The sequence below is a fragment of the Melanostigma gelatinosum genome, assembly GCF_949748355.1.
Source record: "Melanostigma gelatinosum genome assembly, chromosome: 1".
In the NCBI taxonomy this organism is placed as follows: Eukaryota; Metazoa; Chordata; class Actinopteri; order Perciformes; family Zoarcidae; genus Melanostigma; species Melanostigma gelatinosum.
The window spans coordinates 16,235,375-16,257,596 of NC_136634.1; the positions used below are offsets into that span (position 1 = coordinate 16,235,375).

General features: G+C 43.3%; 1 protein-coding gene across 1 annotated transcript in view; it reads left to right on the plus strand.

Annotated features, from left to right (window-relative positions):
• The window catches only part of trim44 (tripartite motif containing 44), a 39,824-nt gene that overhangs the window by 2,274 nt on the left and 15,328 nt on the right, over positions 1–22,222 (plus strand). The window contains exons 3-5 of the mRNA XM_079279333.1: positions 191–268; positions 5,412–5,696; positions 12,355–12,377. Coding sequence (XP_079135459.1) covers positions 191–268; positions 5,412–5,696; positions 12,355–12,377 — 386 coding nt within the window. The remainder of the gene's footprint in view (positions 1–190; positions 269–5,411; positions 5,697–12,354; positions 12,378–22,222) is intronic.

Genomic DNA, 22,222 nt, shown 5'->3' on the forward strand with positions numbered 1-22,222 from the left:
TGAGCTGTGAAGGATGTGCCCTGCCTTTTCTTGTAAATGTTTGTACGGAGGCTTGAGAACGAGTTCATTTGATGCTCTTCTAAATGATTGACGATAGTGAACTAATAACAGAGACTCTCTTTGTAGCTACGCGCTGTGTTTTTGTTGCGGCATTGTGTTCACTGTGCGTTTTTGTTTGCTCCACCTGAAGAGCAGAGAGGGTTATGACCTGCTGGGCTGCACACAACAGATGTCTGAGAAGATCAAGACCAAGTGGACCAACCCCGAGGTGAGTGCATACGCCTGCACACAGCACACTGAGGCGCATCCTCACGCGAGTTATCCAGTAAGGGCCAATTTTAGACCCCCCCCCCCCCCCCCCCCCCCCCAAAGGATTTGCACTCAACCGTTCTCATTTAGAAATGAGCTCTTATCAAATGAAATGAGATTTTATCTGCAGCAATAAAAGTACACTTGACCTCCCTGCAAGACTGAACGGTTTCAGTCAGCCTGACAAATTAACACTTGCAGACCCCGCAGGTGCATTTTTACATGTCAATGCAATTCTATATTTCAGTTTCCCCAGTCAATGACTTTCCCAACTACGAATTCCAATTTGGATCACTGACAATCTGATTTGGAGATGTGATTATTTTTCTTTTGTCTCAAAATAGCTAAATGAGTATTTCTTTGTATTAAATAAGTTATGTATATAGCATCTGTTTGTGGTTGAACCTGGTTTTAAGGCATGGGAAGCCATAAAAGAGCAAACAAACAAAAAAGAGCCATTACTCATTTCTAATTCAGTGGGCAGAGCAGTAAACACTGCAGAGGTGTAGAGACGGCAGCAGTGGAAACACAGCAGTGAGATAAAGAGGGATTAGAAGAAGAGATTATGTCATAAAGGCATTAGTTAGTGAGACATGAGAGCCAATTATTTCCATCTGTATATTTATAATGCTGCCCCATTCACCGATAACAGGCTTTGGGTTTCTGCAGCTACGGTTCTACTTGAAGTGTACAAGTGATGCCATCACCGTGAGATCACCGAGTCATGTCATTGTCAGGCTTCAGCTGATGTCACTTTTCTTTGACTCGGCACTTCTGGGCCAGGTCAGAGGTTGGTTTTTTTTCAACTCTATTTGGTACTCATAGTCATCTATAGAGCGGAGAGGATACCGAATACTGTACCCTGTAGCTGTTTTTATACTCTTGTTGGACTTGTGAAGTACAAAAATCCTCCTCTCTAGGACTTAGAGAGTGAGTGTAGTGTACGTATTATACACTGCTTAAAATTGTAAGGGGCTTTATCCCTCTGTATAGATAAATGACACGGACAAAATATTAAAGACACCTTTTAGCCCAATATAACACAAATACCCATTACACCCTGAGAAAGGGGTGAAACAAAGTCGAGCAATACTAGTGACGAGTTGAAATAATGATCATAACCCTATTTCAACACTGTTATGTAACCTTCACCAGGTTGCCGTCTGTAAAGTAAGGTGCCCGGTGCGTTTTGCACAAGGTCACCTTTCTCTTGATATCAACAACACGAAAGCGGCAAAGCTGTATTTTCACGTCAAGTCAACCTTGAAAACCTTTGCTGTATTTCCATTACGGCTGCCATAGCGGGGGCATGTTCTGCCAGCGAGAATAAAACCTGAGCGCGGACAGTTCATGCGGTGCAGCGAGAGGCGTAAACAGTGAGCGACAGCATCGGGTCTCGGCTACTCACCGTCCACAGTGGCTGCACCTGCTGTCTCAACCACCCCTGCAACGCCTGTTCCTCCTCATGTGCCCTGCTTATGAAACTGTGTTCGAGAGCAGTGGCACTCGGGAGCATTGCTCAGTACCTGCAGAGGTGTGACCGAAGCACAGTGGCATAATGTAGAAGGTTAATTTGACTGGCCTGCAAGAGGCAACGCTTTTTTTTTTTTGCTTTTTTTTTTTTTTTGCTGGCAGCCGGCACCCAATCCAATAGAAGTCCTAGCGCACCAAATCAACAACCGAGAGTTGGACAGGAAACTGCGAGCGAGAAAACACAACATTAGGGAGAAGCAGAGAATGGCACATGCGTGCGAATAACTTAACCGGCAAGCGCACAGCAGCTAACACGCACGAGAGAGTGTGTGTCCAGAGGGCACACACACACTCTCACAGCTGACCCTGCTCTCAAAGTTGAGTTCGTGCTTGTGCGGGAACCGAGGGAGGCGCTGGCCCTCTTCTGATTGGTCGCTTTCAACGCCATCGCACCCACGCAACCTGCAGTCTGTCGCTGCTGCACAAATGCAATGTGCATTGACCAGACAAGGTTGCATGTTATTGTATTGATAATGACATCTATTCATTCATAAACGAGAGCGTTTAGAATCCAGTTAAGGATGTCAAGACTCCTGCGGGCTGCACAGTTGCTATCACACAAATCTTATTTTCATCTTCATTTGTTCATTTCAGACACTGACACATACGGTACATTACCAATGTTGCAGTGCTGTAATGTAATAATGCAATACAATAATATAATATGCTTGTGAAATTAGCTACGTATGACAAGTATTGATGCAATAGGTATTAACGTCCTAATGGACTTCAGAGAGGAAGAGGTGTGAGCTGCTCACTGTGCGGAGGTATTTAACCCTTAGCTGGTGTTTGCCTATTAAGACTAGCCGACGTAATTATGTACTTTGCTGCAGGTGTGGGGGTTTTAATCTTTCCAAGCTCACATCTCCGTTCTCCACAGGGAAATTAAATATAATGCGAAAAAACAGCGATGAGGCTGCATACATATTAATGTGGGGGCCAGAGGCGTAACGTAAAACATGAGGGGCCTATGCTGCTGTCAGTCACTCGGCCACGTCGGCATGGGTTACTCGTCGTCAAAGAGCCGGACAGGATTTGTGAAGCATGTTGCGGCGTCAGTGCGGGACAGCATGTTGTCAGCATGTTTATCTCGCTCTCTTGTTGTATTCACTCACTTTCTGCTGGGCCGGGTGTCGTCTATAGGACCATGATTTCTCGGTTGTCCAGTGATACGACAAGGCATGTTAGAAACATGACTGGAAATGAATTTGGCTTCCGCAATCTGCTCGTCGTACCTTTGCTTGAAAAATAAATGAGCTTTCTTAATCTGCCCCCCCCCCGTCCTTGCTCCAACTCTGCCCTTGTAAGCAGCGTGCCGCTGTCTCTCCCGAGGCCTCATTTCATTGCCTCCGCTTGCAGCTATGCAAATGAAGATTAGCACGCATGAATGCTGCTTCCTTGCTAGCTGGACAAATTCTCAGAGAAACTCCATCACTGAGGGAAGGGTCTGAGGGCCATAGGGCTCCTGCTCCAGATAAACAAAGAGCACTGATCCAGGATCACGCCTCCCATCTGCCACAGGGACTCGATGGTGGGACGGGGGGCTCGTTGGAGGCCCTGGGCATAGCAAGATGTGATGATGGGATGTGTCCGTTTGATAAGATACTAAAGACGACATGTTTTATGTTACGAACCATTCTGTCCGCCCTATTAATGTCGTAGCTTTGTTCTTGGCTAGCATTGTTCTTTGTGATTTATTCTAACTGCTTTCTCTCCATTCTCTGAAACCTGGTGTGACTGCAAAAGAACAGAGTATGCAGATTTTATAAATGGATAAGCTACTGGTCAGGAATTCAGCTTTTCTATTTCAAAGGCGATAATTTCATACTTTGAAAGTGACTGTGTCTCGCTGTAAGTCATTGAGAGACTTGCAATTTAAAAGAAATAGCCCAAATTTAACCAATCAGTATTCACAAAGGTAGCTGAATGCTAAAACTACGCCTGACATGGAAGTAACAAATGGAGCAATTACTGCTAGCTGCTGTTGAATTCATGCTGCCTATATAAAATAACAAATTTACAGGCACGGTACACTTGGCAAACTCATTATGAATGAAAATGCCCTGCAGATGTTAAAGCCTTTACAAATGAATATTTGAAAGGAAAATTCAGATTTGCAGGGACTTGAATATTGAATACGTTGATCCATCACGGTGTCCATGACACCTCAATCAGAGGCGTCTCAGAGCAAGGCGTCTGCAGCATCAAAACACGAGCAACAGCTTAAGCATTGAATTATGATCTCCCTACCAAATGAGGTAGTAAATGCCTTGTCATTTCTCAATGTGTTTTTTAAGTGTTAACTGCGTACGTTTGAATCGATGAGTGTTCTGGAAGATTTAATCAGTCTATATTGTAATTAAATACTTTATCATATTCGGGCTCTTCCTACTACTACTACTTGCTCGATGTGTTAAAGTAAAGAAATTCCGGCATAGGATAGTAGATTTGGAAAAAAGCGATGCTTCATTCTCGCCAATCTTTCACATTCACAATTCACTTCAGCATCTATACAAGGAATGGAACATGTTGCTAGTCGAAGGCAGTTGTAGCCTATTGTTCTTAATTCATCAGAGATATATTAGGGTATTGATTTTGGTAAATACAGAACTCTTGCTTTCCAATTAGATGTTAACCAAGTCTCTCTGATGCAGAGTGAACAAAGTGCATTTTTCTCTGCTCATACAAAGAAAGTAAATTAAATATGTTACCTCTTGCACTTGGTTTAATGGCCAATTTGGAGAATCTGATTGCTTGTGCAGAAATGGCATGTACATGATAAAACTGTGGGCCCCTAGGGGCCGTGGCTCTGCCAACCTCAGTAAAGACTGATGATTCCTTGCTTCGCTGGAAAGAGGGAGGCTGAGGGGGAACAAGATAAAATATATGGAAAGGAAGACCGTGAAGTCCTGCTCAAGGGAAGAGGAGAGACCGAGCAGCTGATGTTCATAGATTGAAGCGATTATAACATATTCAGGAGCAGAGATCATAACAAGAGGCTTCGGGGTGTTTTACGTCACGGCAGCATCTGTGTTGGAGGTGGAGCCATCTCAGTGGCAATGATTGTAGGAAGGCGAATTGTTTATTGAGGTGTTTTAACGTAATGATTCATGGCTAAAGAGAGCTCCATCGGGGAACAGGGAAAAGGATTGGACAGGGTATCTCAGTGAGCAGTTTAAAAGCCAAACAGATGGCTCGCTGTGGTAGAAGGAGCCTCTGAGGTCTCTGTAGATGGGATGCATGGAGTGTTCCTCAAGGGGGATCTGCTTCATGCTATCAATTAGCTACTGCATGGCAAAGACCAGTGGGCTTATTAAAGTCGTATCCACGTGTCAAAGTAAAAGATCATTCAATATGTATTTCTCGATTTTGCATCCTGGCTATACAATTTTACTGTCACCTCATCTCTATGTTTACTTGTTTTTGAGTTTATTGTCCGATTTCATACCTACACTGAAGTATTCATTCAGCCCAGTATCTCTTTCCGTCTTGGTTACTTGTGGAGTTATTCTCCTTAAATGTGCCCAGTTCATTCCGACCCTCTCCTGTACCTCATCTCCATATCTTAGATGTCAACAGAGGAGCTGGAGGCCTATGTGAACAGCCAGTTTGATGAGCTCCGCAAACTGGTGCGTCTGGAGGAGAAGAGGACCCTTCACCTGGTCGACCTCAAAGAGGCGTTCCTGACGGCATCCGCTGCTGAGAAAATCGCCGAGATCTCCGTCCAAACCGAGCGGCTGCAGGAAGAGATGGCCAACATCACACACCAGCTGTGCCTGCTGGAACAGGCTGAGGCGTTGGGTCCTGTGATGGCAGCAGAGGCCCTCAGAGCGGTACCGGCTCACAGAGTGCCGGTGAGAAGGACCTTTCTGTCTTATTTATCCTTATTCTGCTTCTAAAACTGCTTTTGTACATTCAGCTTACCATGCTTTATATATATGGTGATGTTTAAAGCTTGAATGCCTCGGCTACTGCGAAACAAACCATTTCACCTTCATATCTTTAGACTGTCGCTTTACATAACTACAGTCTCAGACAGTACACAAGTCTGATGTAGTAAAAAGTGTCTGCCTTTGCCAAATATTGGTAGGTATTGATGTTTGGCCCAAATTATCGAGTAATGTGAGGGTTTTACGGATCCAGTCCACGGCTCCCAAACGGCTCGGGGCCGCCCTGATAATTTCGAACATGTTTGATTTTTAGGAGTCAAAATCTGGATGATAATGCCAGTACTTTGAGCGGGACCATAATAGCCAATGAGAGAGACAAGCCGGTGATTCCAAGCAACAGTAAACGTTCTAGTCCTTGAGGTTAACGTTAGCTAGCATACTGCTGTTGACAGATGTTTAAATCTCACTTCCAGTTCTCACTGAAGGTTAGACAATCCGTGTTGGCCGCGTCTTCCCAGTCGTTTTCTCGCCCAGACTCGTTTAGCTTTCTGTTTTTGTTTTTTCTCACTGCAAAGAATTTTTACAGGAAGTTGTAGCGCCACTTTACTCTCCCTTTACATCTCCTTCCCCATGAGATCACGTGAGAGAGATCACGTGAGAGAGATCACGTGAGGCGCTGTGTTGCTTCCTCTGTCACGATGGTCTTAATAATATCCTGTAGTGTGTGATGCGCCATTATTTTCAAATCTTGTAGTATGTGCATGTTTAAGACTAGAGAGAAGAAAGTCTGTGAAGATTCTCCTTATGTGTGTAATGCAACCTAATTTCAAAATCGTTTAGGATTTTAAAACTCCTGTAGTCTAAACCCGGCCTGAGCCTGTTGTGATCAAAGCTGCGTCACATGACGAGGTCTGCTGAGAGCACAAGCAAATGGGGTCAATGATTAATTCACGCAAACTTTAAACACAGAGGTCCGGTGCCAAAGTTGTTGCTAAGGTCAGCCTTGTAAAACAGGGATCTATTGCCTTGTCAATAAACAATTACAAACCGTTTGCCAGCCAGCAGAAAGCTGTTGCTGATCACGAGTATCCAACAGTTTATCATTTCTATCATCCCATAGTCGGTGGCTCCTCAGCCTCTCTGAATTTGCTTGTGATGTGACCGAGCTTACAAATGTTATTGCTGGTAATGACTCGTGCCTTGCTCAAAGACACCTGAGCAGGGTGGTTGCTTGCTTGCTTAACTTAAAGGATTATCTTTCTAATGACTGCGGCATCTGCTGCGTAGTCATTATGGAAGATACGGTAAACAGGTGCCACCATACACAGTTCTGTTCCAAATGAAAGGAGAGACCGTCTGTATTTATCCAGGCGAGTATTATGTTCATGTGGAGAAATGCAGTTTTCCTTTTCATACAGTCAGCTGTGTCGGTGTGATGCAGCTGGTTAGAGAAAATAAATCCTGGGCCGTAGACTGATGAGGTATGAATGTTACAGTGTACACAGCAGCAGGGTACACTGTTTTTAAATACCTGGCCCTTAGTCAAAGAAAGGTTCTTATAGAATTCATATATTTACACGCAGGTTAGCGCAGTCAGAAGTGCAAGCGATGCCAACGCATTTCCATCACTTCAGATTCTGCAGCACTCTCACTCTCTCGTCTCTTGTTTGAACATTGAAGTGGGGGCTTTTACTGCGTCTACATCCCAAATAAAAATATCCCAGCGGCCCATTTGTCACTCTCTATACTTAAGTCACCGCGTTCAGGAAAAGGAGGCTTTGAGTGTTCCCTGGCGATGATCTACAGGACCAGGGAGGCTGCAGTAATGCTGCTGTGCAGATTGCTTTTACTCGCTGAGAAATTAATCCGTGGGGGGCCGAGTTCGTTAAGGCCCTAATTGAATGCTGATTGTTACCCTGTTTGTTCTTGTGTGTTGGTTATGGCTGGAGTGGGCAGTGCTATTTGGAAATGTATGGTCACAGGAGAGGTATGAGCAGGTTTAGAGAGGGCGCTCATGCGGTACTTATCCAGCGAGGATGTATCTTTTTTAATGCTCCAAGTGAATTGGGCTGAGTTGTATGCGTAGTCTGAGATGTGAAGTGAATGGATCTCGGGTGGTACCAAAAGATTCGTTGAATTTAAGTCCCCCTGAACTCACCGACACCTGTAGCCATTCTGTCCTCAGTAAAACATTTGTGATGTGCAGAGAGTCTCTTGTAAGCAGGGAACAACTGGCTCAAACATTCATCCTCCTACTTGCCCCCTCACTCTATCACTGTTAGTCTGTCTCTCATGGTGGCAGTGTCTACAGATGGTACACTGAACTACAATCATTCACTTGCCTCTTTACTGCAGTTCTGCTGAATTTTGCAGGGTGCTCCTTGTCTACGACACTGGAGATGAAACAATACAGTTTTTATACTAATAGTTGTTTTGATTAAATTAGTTCAAAACCTCAAATTGGAAGTTTTGGAAGTGGTACCTTCATTCCAACTTTTTTTCCAAGAGAAGAAAAGACCAGCAGCTTCTGAGCCGAGTCCGAAAAAGCAATTACAGCCATGCAACAGCAAGCCTGTGGAGTGGGGCCACTATGATGTAAAATGTTGCTCACCTTCATAAACCCCTTCCTTTAAACTGCTCCCCAAAGAATAAACCGCATAATTGATGCGAGTCTTCGGGCTTGAGGTCAAACAAACAAATTACCGTACTGCTGGTTCGCTTTAATAATCTCTCATCTATCTTTTAATGCAGGCGCAGGAACACACAGGTGTGGACACGCATACACACACATACCAAGAAGAGGGTCAATGGGGATGAGAAAAATATTCAGAAAATTACCCAATCAGTGGGAGCCAGAGGGAGAATATATATAAGCAACTTTGTCTTCATGATCAAAATACTCTGTGTCCAAGTCTTCATTACAAAGTGCCAGTAGGTACTCATTTGTTTACTTGAGCATTCTCTGATGAATGTACCGGTAATTGAAAAAATACGTGTATATGTCACCGGGCAGGAAATGATCTTTCTGCCTGACTGGGGCACAGTGCATAAAATAACAAAGACAAGCGACCTCATCAGCCAGGCATTGGGAGTCGGCACCAGAGACCCAACCCCGTCTCAGTCGTGATCCAGGTCACAGCGAAGCGCTTTGAGGCTGATTTAAAACCATGCGGCCGTTTACCCGTCGGCTCTACGTTTACCCGTCGGCTCTACGTTTACCGGTTGGCTCTACGTTTACCGGTCGGCTCTACGTTTACCCGTCGGCTCTACGTTTACCGGTCGGCTCTACGTTTACCCGTCGGCTCTACGTTTCAACAATATGAAGCTTATTGTTAAGAATCTTATTCCCATGCGGTTTTGTTCAATTTTGATATATAATACATGTTTGAGAATATTTCTTTTTTCTAAACTATTTGAAAACAATAAAAAGTGATGTTTTATCAGTAATTCATCATGTGGGCTGATTGGGAACCCCGAATAGCATTAAAGGTGCACCATATGAATCCCTCAAACTTGATACCAATATCATCATATAATGACCTTTATTCTACATGTTTGATAATAATGAATGAATGAATTATTTATTGTTAAATGTATTTATTATAGATCATTGCTGTGTATAATAAAAACAGATTAAGGCTTATTACATATAGCAATTTACCATAGTTTAATTATGAACAGCAGTTTTTTTAAACAGATTCTTTGTATGGGGACTTGGCAGCACACTTTTGAAATACAGCTAAGCTCCATTCGAACAGATCATCATTCCATGAAGTAGATATTGTTTTTAAATTATGAAGGGAACCGCTTCAGGTTGCCTATTTGCATGGCAGACTCACAAATCTTGGTTGTTTTTACAGTGGCTTTGAGATTTGACGTGTGCACATTAGAGACTGAACTGCCACAGGCCATGTGAATCATGTAAAAAATGTTTAATCTGGTATTGCTATGTGAAGGTATGATTTTTTTTTTCCCGCATTGCTGGAAAGGTAAGTGCGGTAATAACAGTTGGAACAAAGCTTCATAGTCGTCAGTTTCTTTCTAACAGCATATTTCTTCCACTTGTGGGCAGTGGCACTAAAACACTCTTTAATTGGACCAAATGGAAACAAAGCACACAGCTGGGACTCTAACGACTTTCCATTTATATTGTTGTGATGTACTGTAATACACTATAAGCAAATACAGTGTGCATTACTAATTCAACATTTACTTGCATATAATCTGGAAGAAAAAAGGACTTGTGTTGCATTCAATCAAGTTGAAACCAGACAAATAGACAAACAATCCACTCATGATAGGAGGTCAGTTAACCAACCAAGCAAACACAAAGAGAGGCAGCCGTACAGCAACCAGTGACGAGCTTCTCTGGTGAATGTCAGCTTTGCAGTCTGAGTTCACAAATTAACTTTTTGAGTCTGTTGGAGTGTTTGACAAGGTAAACCAAGAGGAATCCCACTGAGTTACAATATTTGAAAGTACCTTATTTGTCCAGATCTGAAGCTAATTAAATTTAAAGCCAAATCTTAGTCAGCGAGGCAAACAGCCAGCCACCGCTCATCAGCTCTGCTCTCCTCCGCTGTGCTGCCAAGAAGCCACCGAGTTCACGGCGCTGTAAATTACACCGTGTCAAAATCCCATTCTGGCGCAGCCATCTTGGCGTCGGTAGTCAAGGTCCAGAGCTACAGTACAGTCAGTGCCGGGCAAAATATAAAACACAACAAAAGAGACCGTCTTGTGCGCAAGGTCCTCTTGACTGAAAATACACCAATTGAGATTATGAACGGCATAATAAGTAGTTCGACTGTGTTACATGACAGCGATTTCAACTGTAGTGCATGGACACCGGAGCAGTATGTTTAGCACACTGAACAAACCGGTGTTACTGGTAGGCCTGGTGAAATCACGCATTTACATCTTCTAGAGTTTGACAGAATCGGAAATGTGATTTTCATTTTTTCATTTGGCACCTGAATGAACGTGCAGTGCTGGTGTAAGCGTCGCATCCTGCCAGTAAACAAATCACGTCCGTCATTTTGACATGGAAGAATCTTTTAAGCTCCCATCTAGGGCTGGGCGATATGGCCTAAAAAAAAAATCTCCGATTTTTTTACAAAAAATCCGATTCACGATTTAAATCGATTTTTTTCCCCCAAAATGTTTTGCAGATGACAGAAGCTGTTGAAAACAATTTTTTCTTTTATTTTGTGATGATTTTCCCAAGTAGGTTGATAAAAATAAAGTGCAAACAAAACCTGAACATTGTAGAAAGGTGCCTGTAGTATACAAAAAGTATTTGGTCACTCTTTTGTTTGCCTGAATCATTTAAATATAAAATTTAATTAAACATAACATTAAATGGCATTAAATAGTAGCCTTCCATTGTAAACAACTGTGCAAATGTAACTTTTTACAGTAAGCTTTTCTAACTGAATACACTGATACAAACACAGCATGAAATAAAATGTATATGACCCTTTAACATTCACATTTTCAAAAGTGCAACATCTGATCTAACATCAACATAACATATTTTGCACAGTAAATAAGTGCATGTAAACAAAATCAAGTGCATTCACAACATAACCAACAGTATTAAACAGTAGTGCATGTTTTTTCTAAATATTTTTTGCCAGGAAGACAAGCCTGTCTACTACCTCTGGCTTCAGGCATGCACGGTGGCATGTAACAATGCCCCCCCCCACACACTGAAAAGCCTCTCAGAGGGGGCACTTGTAGCTGGCACAGAGAGGTATTTCTTTGCTAAAGTACTTAGCCTTGGAAAGTTAAGTTGGTGACGCTTCCACCAGTCAAGTGGATCGGTGTCTGGGTCAACCTGCTGGACCACAGGTCAGTTGTTGCGGAGTAGAATGACATCCCCTCCAGCTCCGCAGAGATCCTTTGGCGTGTACTATTGTACAGCCGAGGCAAGGCAACGTCAGAAAAATGTTTACGGCTTGGTAGCACGTACCTGGGGTCCAAAGCTTTGAGACGGTGAATAAACCCCGGCTTTTCCACGGTGTATATGGGCACCATATCTTTTGCGATATACATCGCGACTGCATCCGTGATGGCTTTCCACCGGGCACTCTTCTTCTCATGCGGAGTACAGTTGGTGAATGTCTCCAAAATGCTGGGTTGTCGTTGTGAGGTGGCGGCGGCGGCGGCCAGCAGTGAAGCTGCTGGCCGCCATTGTTTTAGTTTGTAAACAATGCGCGCGCACTCTACTACGGGAACCCAACGGGGGGGAGGGGTGGGGGCGATTTTCTCGATTTTCAATAAAACACATCGCCTTAAAGCACACATTCGAATTAATCGATTAAATCGATTTATCGCCCAGCCCTACTCCCATCACAGTTAAACGGGCTCATTTGGTGCTTTGTTCCAGACTGCTCCTTTTTCAAAAGCTCATGAATATACATGAGCACAAGTGGCGGGTGAAAGTGAAAATTAATTGGTCAGATTAAGAGCCACACCAGATGCAGAACCTGGTTAATGTGAATTATGGTTTTTCTTTTTTACCTGTTTATTTTAATTCTCTCTCTCTCTCTCTCTCTCTCTCTCTCTCTCTCTCTCTCTCTCTCTCTCTCTCTCTCTCTCCCCCTCCCCTGCTTGTTTTCAGCGCGACATTGAAGCCAGGCCAAGGTAAGACTGCCAGTTTGATTCATGTTTACCCTTTCACAGCACGATAGTTTGACACGCACATATAAAACACACACCCTCCGTGTCTTTTCCCGTCGTATAAGTAATTCATTAAAGCAACTCACAAAGCTCTCGCATACAGACGCAGAGTCACCCATGCACATCAAGCCTCCGATGCCTCCAAAGCTATCCGGTCACATGCGAGTCACGTCGGTGCCCCAGCAAGGCAATTAGTAGCGCTCATCTGTGTGTGTGTGTGTGTGTGCGTGCTTGCTTGCTGGAATCAGAAGTGGTGACAGTCTGCCTGCTCCAATAAGAGTGCTATGGACAGTGGCTGAGAGGTGGGAGCTGTGTGTATGTGTGTGTTTACACTGCACACATACTGTATACAGTATGTGTGCAGTGTAATAAGACAAGCTGTTGTGTCGGTAGTCGGCTCAAGTCTCTCTGGGCTTTCATCTCAAAGCACTCCTCCCTGCTACAGACACACACGCACCTTCAGCAAACGTCTTCACACCTGTCCTCGGAGAAAAGAACCGCGTGTTCTGTGAAAATTAATTTGACAAGATAAGATGAAGGCTGAAAAAAAAAAATTATTATAATCCTGTGTTGCCACAAAACAAAGTTTTCGTGGATAACATGCATATTTATAACAGTTTATTTATAACAGTTATTGATCGGTCAGCCAGTATTATGACCCCGCTCTGGAGCAGATGGCAGCGAGCTTGGACCCAAGGGTGACATAAAGCCCTTTGTCAAGGTTACCACACACACACACACACACACACACACACACACACACACACACTGGTGTGTATGTACAAAGTGCCCCGTATTGCCCTAAAATGCAGTGGGTGCATGTTAGAAAAATTCACTCGAGACTGGCGTAAAAATCATTCATCATTGGACATTTATTCTTTGCAAAGAAGGAGACAGGGTTGATTCACATACAGAATGTACATCAAGACCGCTCGAAGATCTGTCTCCGAGTCTCTGGTATTTAAACTCGGTAAACAACATGCAGTGGGCTGGCACAGGGTAACACACACACATTTTGCGTGTGACACAGGCGTCTAGGTATCTGGACACTTTAACTATTCGTTCTAGTACAAAGGTCACTTTCTATCGCAAATCAGGCCTGCGTAAGTGTTGACGCTTTCTACACGTTTGTTATCATTCTTATTCAGGACAAACAGCTGAAGTGTTCTTTCGGCAATCAACTGCTTCTTAATAGATTGAACATTTGCTGAAGACCTAGTGTCAGTGAAAGTTTGCACAAGGACACAGGCCTTAAACACTACAGAGGAGATGAGCTTCTGTTAAATGTATAACATTCTTTAATTATTAAACGTTTACTAATTCGTCATTTAGATTTTTTCAGTGCAGAATCTACTGTGGCTAGTGGAAGACGACACATTTTGTAGCGAAATAAATAGTTTTGGTGGTCAGAGAACAAATATATTACGAAATTCTCTACAGTTTCATGTGAGTTTATTACAGTGGCTGAGCAATAGAGATTGGACATCTTAAGAGTTGAAAGGGGCAGCAAACAAAGGTTGAAAAGGAAGGAAAAAAGACTGCGCAGAAGGACAAAACATTGGTGGGATCCAGCTAGGAGTGGTTGTTTAGGGTTACATGCAATGCTATCCAGACAGCAAATTGATTATGAAGCAGAAACACTAATCCGGTGTCTGAGCCCCATATTGCTGCTGCAGACAGAGCATCCCCATAGGACAACAATCCCGGACCCACCCGCATCTTTCCCGGACTTCCTCATCAATACCATCCCCCGCCTCTCCCCAAATCCCTTAACATAGGTACGCCATGCCTGCCAAGATTTGTCCTCTGAATATAAGTCTTGCTTTACTCCCCTCAGCCCAACCGTCTCACTGCTGCCTCCAATGAGATACATTGCAAATTCTGCTTGCCTTGCTCGGCTTAAACCCTCTCACCTCCCTTGCAACACCCTGTCCCTGACTTTCCCTTTTCCCTAAGGAAGGGCTTATGTCTGCACTTTTACGTTGTCTCCTGAGATGTCGTGCATAAGAGAGCAATAGAAGCGAAGACAGTGGGACAGTCAATGAGATAAAAAGAGAAGTACTCTAAGGAAATCCGCTTGTTAGACTTCTGTTTACTGTTCCGTTGGGACTTCAGAATGTTTATTTTTTGAACAGATACGTTGAAGTATTTCTCTGTCTTTTAGCTTCTATGACTTAAGAGTTTTTAGCTCAGGAATTCCAGATGTTTAGCCACCAAGAAGGAGTCATTGGGACACTCCGCTAAGGAGTCTGGTGTTTTCAGTTCACAGGAGTAGCAACCAAGTATGCTTCAAAGTCAGTTAATGTTCTCTGATTCACCAAGTCAGCAGATACAGATCACCTCAAACTTTGAAGCGACATATTTGTGCAAAAATGTAAAAGTTGTAGCAGTTCTTCTCCATTCACTTAATCAAGCCACCAACCGGGTGTGGCTGTCACTCGAAGTGGCAAAGTATAAATGATTATAATGATAAGAACTACTGGCCACTCATAACGCTGATTACTTGTGACTCTCTCCCTACGTTTTTTAAAGATATAACTGTCAACACAGAACGAACAATGATGCCATTTATGTGATATATACTCTGCATAAGGCCTCAGGAAACCTAAATGAATTATTCTCTTCCTCCTGTTGTTTATATTCATTTTGGCACACACAAACACCTAACTGGTACTAGAGCTAATGTCTGTACATTTGGTGCATTGTCCGTCGGTTTGGGGCACTGCTCACCTTCACAGACACGACTTTGCGACGTTGAATGTGTAGTTCCAGTGTAGAGTTATTTGGGTAGTTGCAAAATATGGCTAAAGCTGCAGCCAAGGTGACTATAGCACATAGTTCCAAATAGCACATGACATAACCCACAGTTTGCTTGTTGTGCATGATAATTGTAACGAATGAATGCTTGCTCCAACACAAATGTTAGCATGTTGGAATATTAGCCTGGTGGACATGGCTAAGTTGGGGCATAGATGTCTGTTGTGACGGATGCATCTTTGAGCTATAGCTCTGAATGCTAGTTCAGTATCACAGAAACAGTCAAAACCATAAACTTGACACCGATTGTTGCCGGATCTTTTGGCTTTTTTCCTGCCACTTCTGGTAAGTGTAAAAAATTGTTATAAATGCAGATGACAATCAACATTGGAAAAGTTAAACTCCGACTGTAAAAGCAGTGAAGTATTTTTGGAAGCACGATCATATTGAAGTCTTGACGGATGCTACTGGCTGTTTTCTGTGCTTTCCACGGAGAGCCTTCCCTTGTGTGTTTGTCATTCTGAGCATATAAAGAATATCAATACAAATGGGAAGCCTTAAAGAAAAGATGTTTCCTGAGAAAATGGAAAAAAGAACCGTTAGTAACACTTGCCAGTTGATTGGCTAGTTTCTCTCAGCAGTTCAGACTTTTTTTTCTGGTGAGACAGATCTCAAAGAAATGCATGAACACTCATCTAAAATAGTAAATCCTTACTTGATGTGACTTTCTCCATCTGTTCCACAAGCTCTTGCACCCATTAGTACTCGTGTCTCGTCTCTACCTTTAGGGAAGATTTATTAGAAAGTGCAGATTGTTTTATTGTATGGTGGTTAGAAAGCTCTTTATGCCAGGCAATCCATGTTTCCACAAAAAAGGTTTATAATAATTACGATCGTTTACATTTACAGGTAAATGGTACAGATTTTTAAAAATACCTTCCAAAGAAGGAATTTAACAAAAAAGGTGGTGTTTAAATTTTAAAAAAGTGTAGTCTTATGCAGAGCAGATGAAATAACTGGATAAATGCATTACACAGGAATGAAATAATGAAAGCGGAGCACATGTGGATTGTAAGGGGCACATCTGCGTGAGTGTGTTTTGCACCCGGTTCCCTCTTTCAAAATCTGCCTTTTTTTTATCTGCATGAGGTTTATTTTATTTGCAGAGAGAAATGATTTAAACAGAAGAAATAAGAGCTCAGTGTCTGTGAAACCCCACAGCTCACTGTATAAACACATCACCCCGAAAGAAGAAAGAGAATATGATGCAAGGGAATAGGGGAGAATCAATAAAAATCATCAAAACGCATACATATCAAACAAAGGGAAACAAAAGGGCATCAATAACTGGGATGCAAGGAATGTCAGAGCTTTGTTTGACAGTCACTGTATCTGATCTCCTCAACAAAACAAAACCAACAAGCTGCAAAAAAAAACTCCGCAGCTTCAACTGATAACGTGGTTTGTTTCCGAGTTTAAATCGGCCTCATGATCAGCAAATCTATAAAAAAACATCTGAATTAAGGAAAGGTAAAGCTTCGCGGCATGTGCGGCAAGTTTGCTTAGCAAGAGTGGTGGAGGTCTTCTGAGCATATAAATCACACAGTGTAATCACACTAAAATGGTAAAGCCTGCTGGGAAGCATAGCACTTCTAATTGCTATGCGAGGTCCCCCCCCCCCCACACACATTCATTGCTCTAATCAATCACGACTGTATCTCAGGAGCTCCTATGCCCCACTTCACTCACTTTATCATGCATGCGTGGCCCAGAACACACAGACTCTGTCTCTTAATTTCCCTCCGTATTCTTTGCACTTTACAGATTATCTCTAACATGCACTCGCATGTATTATATATGGCCTACATTCATTTACATCTATACATGACTAACGTGCTCTGCACTTTCTTCACTCTGTAATTCAGTTTTGAAGACCCTCGCTGACTTGACGTAATTCTATACAGTTTATACTTAATCTCTATCGTCTCCGTTTAGAAGCTTTCTCCAATCCCTCGTTGTTATCTGCCCTCATTGCATGCTGGCTGACAGAGGAGAGCAATGGGACCGTTGGCTCACTCTGTCTCCCTGAGTGAACGCTGTAGACCACCGTCAATCACGGTGTACATTCACATGAACACACGAGCTAAAGGACAAGGGGCCTACGGGGAGGCGAGGCGGCCACTTTGGGACACATCTCAACCGTCAGTCTGAGCTGCCTGCCCTTTGCTGGGTCAAATAGATGGGTTGAGTGATGTCGGGGGAGCATGGCCGGAGGACAGAGCCCGGAGATAAGTGAATGGGGGGGAGAGAGAGCTGCATTTCCTCGAATCAAAAGTGTTACGTCGCCTCCTACAAAAGGAGCCACGACAGGCCCTCTCGCCTTCATCCCATTCTATTTGTGTGGGTGTATGTTTGTGTGTGTCTCAACATGCCCTCATTTAATAATTAAAAAATATTGCCGCTAGATGCATCTGCTGTATCTTTTTTCTGTGTGTGTGTGTGTGTGTGTGTGTGTGTGTGTGTGTGTGTGTGTGTGTGTGTGTGTGTGTGTGTGTGTGTGTGTGTGTGTGTGTGTGTGTGTGTGTGTGTGTGTGTGTGTGTGTGTGTGTGTGTGTGTGTGTGTGTGAGAGAGAGAGAGAGACCCAGCTGTTTGTTATGACTGGACTAAAACTACTTTATTTATATATTCTCGCTAGGAAATGGAAGATGTCTAATTAAATATCCTGTTAAAGTGGCAAGTCTGACTCATGACGGTATAACCGCATGTCAAAATGCAAACGAGGTCAGACAGTTCGGGATCTATTTTTGCGGAAACATGAACGGTATGAATGTATTTTCAAACAGAAAAGGCTTCTTTTGGTTTTGCCTCATAATTTGCATGTACTTCAGGATTTTGACGCTGTAGTGGCACTACTACTGGCTTATTTGAGTTGTTCATGTCCTGCAGTGTCTGTCGGCGGGAGCCAGGGACACAGTGTATAGAGCTTTAAGAGTGCTTCTCATTGTTGATCTGTGTATATGGATATGAGAGCTCTGGCGAGTGCTGCACGTCCTGTGTTGTAATCCCAGAGAGCAAATAGTCGGCGGCAAGTTTCTGTGATGCATCCGAGGCTATAGTGAGGCAGAATGGGATTACTGGTGTGTGTGTGTGTGTGTGTGTGTGTGTGTGTGTGTGTGTGTGTGTGTGTGTGTGTGTGTGTGTGTGTGTGTGTGTGTGTGTAAAATACATCTCTCGCCCACCTTTCCTTGCCTTCCCACCGCTGCTGTTGTGTGCAAAGTTGTGCTTCATTGTCAGCATAGCGACTCTATACCCTGAGAAAGGGAATGATCGTCTGATTTATTCTGCTGTCATTGTGAAGCTGATAAGACGGATGGATTAAACTATTTAACAAGGGGCACCATAGGACTCTTCAGATATTCATATTTGATGAACTTTGCCTTTTAAAGTATGAAAAAATGCTAAGTTTAACACAAAGCAATGGGTTGAGAACCTTTGTTGTCCATATTTTACATATCTGGCTGACTTTGCGCAAGTTAAAATAGAATACAATTCCTATGTTGAAGATAGATACATGAAATGTTTGAAATGAAATGAAATTGAGTGCAGGTATGGTGTAACCAGGCCGAGAACAGATGAGCATGAAGTGTAGCCCGTAGAGATGTATTTCAGCTCCACCGAGAAAGATGTGGGCTGACTGCTGAAGAGGAAAGGGGGAAAAACAGCAGAACTACAGTAAGCGGTTGGCAATACAGAACGGGAAAAGCATGAAAAATGAAAGGGAGCGTGACAAATAATATTTCAGAAAGCTCCAGTGCACAAGACGGCAACAATAGGCTCATCTCTGATGGTAAACTTCACAAGGCTTCCTGGTGTGAGCATGTTAAATCTTCCAGAGGTCTATATTTTGATATATCGGCTTCAACAAATGCCCTTCCTGATAACCTCGTGCTATCTAACGTGTGTTGAACATGAGTTGTGTGTGTTGAACGCCCTACCGAGTCGCTAAGACTGGGAAATCACACTCTTGCATTCATTTACTGTCTCTGTGACTGTAAATTCAGGCGGAACATGTCAGGCTTATGTCACATCGTAAAATGTGTTGATGTGTTATTATCTACTTCATTATCTACCACATTATCTACCACATTATTTATAGATACAGAGCAGTTTCTATGGACTGCACTCCTTTTCTCCCAGCCTGACTTGTTCTTTTTCTCTCTTTTTTTTTTCCTGCACCTGCTCATTGAATTACCTACCCAGACTCCTCCAGCTGTCCCATCTAATAATCACGTTGTCGTAGACGCCTCTGTGGTTTGTGTGCTCTGTTAAGAGGAAGCAGTGAGAATTCGGTATCAGAAATGAATTAATTAATTCAAATGTGATACTTCTGGTGTGTGTGTGTGGGTATCGGTTGGTCCAATTATTCGAAAAGAAGAAAGCGACAAAGACAAAAAAAGGAAAGTGAGAGGAAAGTGATCGAGGAAGTGCAGTGATGAAGAGAGTTGGCAGATGGCAGCTTTCGGATCGCTACATTAGAGGTGCAGATGTTTTTTTTAAAATCTCAATCACATGTCAAAGCACAGCTCTGCTGTAGCGGTAATGATATGACCTTCTAGTTCCAATTCTGTGATTCACGAGCAGTATTTTTATAGCCACAGTCACGAGACATGTCTGAGGAATCTTTGCTCTCAGACTGTAAAACGTGATATATCTCATATAATCATAGCAACACACAATTGTAAAATGAAAGACATTTGAAATGCTTGAATTTTGATGAGATGTTAATTCAAAGTAAGTTCTTTTGACAACAACACTCGGTGTCTACAGACATGCTAGCGGCTCTGTGAGGCACATCTACATTTTATAGAGCATGTAAGCATTCTAACAGGTGCTCATTACCACCAAACACAAAGCACAGTAGCAACTCATTCAGATGTCATTAGTTTTTGCAGGCATTTTGAAAAATAATTTTGACTGATCGTTTGAGAGAAGTCATGATAATTAACTATATGTGGTTTATAAATGTCTGTATCTCATTCGATTCTATGCAATAGGTGTTCTAAACGTAAACACTCAAAACCCAATTTTTAACCACATGGTGGCACAAGTGGGAAAGTCAGGGGATCACCAAAGTCGGGGGTCATCGGCTGGAGACCATGAATGTCCGTGCACAACAATTCATCCAGTAGTTGGCGCCATATTTCAGTCGGGACCAAAGTGCTTGACAGACAAACATTGCCATCTCTGGAGCCACACGTCTAGCGTGACTAAAAATAGTAGTACGACTGCCACTAATGGTGTTTTTTTGGTCATTGTTCTCATTTCAACAATCTCTGCACTCTCAGGCAAGCTTTCATTGGGTACTTTGGAAAAGATTATACGATCTGAACATTTAGCAGCTGGACTGTAATCATCAGCAAACGTCAATGTTGTCAATCAGAATAACCACCTCGGGGAAACTGCCGATCAGCCAATTACTAATTGGTGAGATGGTCATGTTGCATGCTGTATTGCATGCTGTTCGGGAGCTTGTGAGATTTTTTTTTTGCATATTTTTTGCACATTATTTGGCTTGGGTAAGGCTGATGACATGCTGTAACAGGAAAGAGACGAGGCAATTAGGGCCCCCCCCCCCCGTCTCCTGTCTTGTATCTTGTCAGGAAATGATTTACAAACAGGGAAAATAGGTTCTTTGGAAACACTTAGCATATTGCCTCTCCCATTTTGCCTCTCCTCGCTCTCTCTCTTCTCTCGCTCTCTCCTTTCTCTCTAATTCAATATGCTTTATTGGTATGAATGTTACAAGGACAACATTGCCAAAGTGTCAAATAATAATGAGATTTCAAAGAACACGGTAGACTTCATAAAATCAAAAAATCACACACACACACACACACACACACACACACACACACACACACACACACAGGCACTTCTGCTCTGTGTTTTATCCACAAGGCAGATTGTCGTACTTGATATGTAGAAACGTTGCCTTCCACCCTATCATGCATGCAATGCTCACGCACACACAAGTAAAAGCACTCAGAAGATGTCACACTGTGTATAAACAGTCATTATTCATTGCAGAAGAACACACACAACACACACGTTCATACACACACATACTTGCACAGTTAGGGTAATTAGTGGAAAGATGGAAAGAAGAAGGGAACTGTCTCTCCACATGGACAGGAAGATGCTTTTAATGTACACATATCCCTTCCTCACACTGTCTCAACTACTATGTCCCCTTTAACCACACACACGCATGCACAGTGTGTTAGCCTTCGGGTGGAATTACCGGTTTGATTTCAGCCTGTTGGAGATGTAGGAGAATGATAGTGGCAGGCTAAACCAAGGGGCAATGAATCAGTGCCTTATCAAACCTCTGGCCCTAGGTATGAACTGTGTTGGGCTCTGACCATGTGGCTTAAACATGTGCTGTGGACAAAGACAATCAGGCCTTCACTTTGTCGAGCAAAGGGTTCATCCTGATTTGTAGTTGATAAGAGCAAAGGGATTTCACACTAGGGTGTGAATTTCCCCCCCCCCCCCAAATAACCATGGTAACCGCGGCAATCTCATTGGCCGAGAGCCAAGAGACCCGAGGACCCCTGTGGTTCGGCCACTGTTCTATAAAACTCTCTGCTGCCCCCACCTCATAGCTTTCCCCCTTCGACCTCGGTTGAGTTAGGAGGCACACAACCGCTCTCTTCGCCCGGACCCCCCCCGGCCAGGCCACAGAGAGTCCAGCTTGCCCCGCCAGCGCACGAGGCCACGAGGAAGCAACGGCCCTTCAACCCTACTCAAACCCTGACAAGCCGTTTCGCTGGATGAAACAGCCCGCGATAACGAATCTGCTTCAGCGATCAGTTCAGCGCTTTTTGTTTCTTTTTCTTTTGGTGCACACATTCCGGCGAAGGAAAGACGACAACGCCTCCCTCCTTCACCGACGATTCCCGGTAAGACGCACGGACCACGCCGTCAGCCGAAATTAGATCACCCTCCCTGCCGCGAGGACAGATCACGTCTGCGTTTGCTCCAGCCGAGC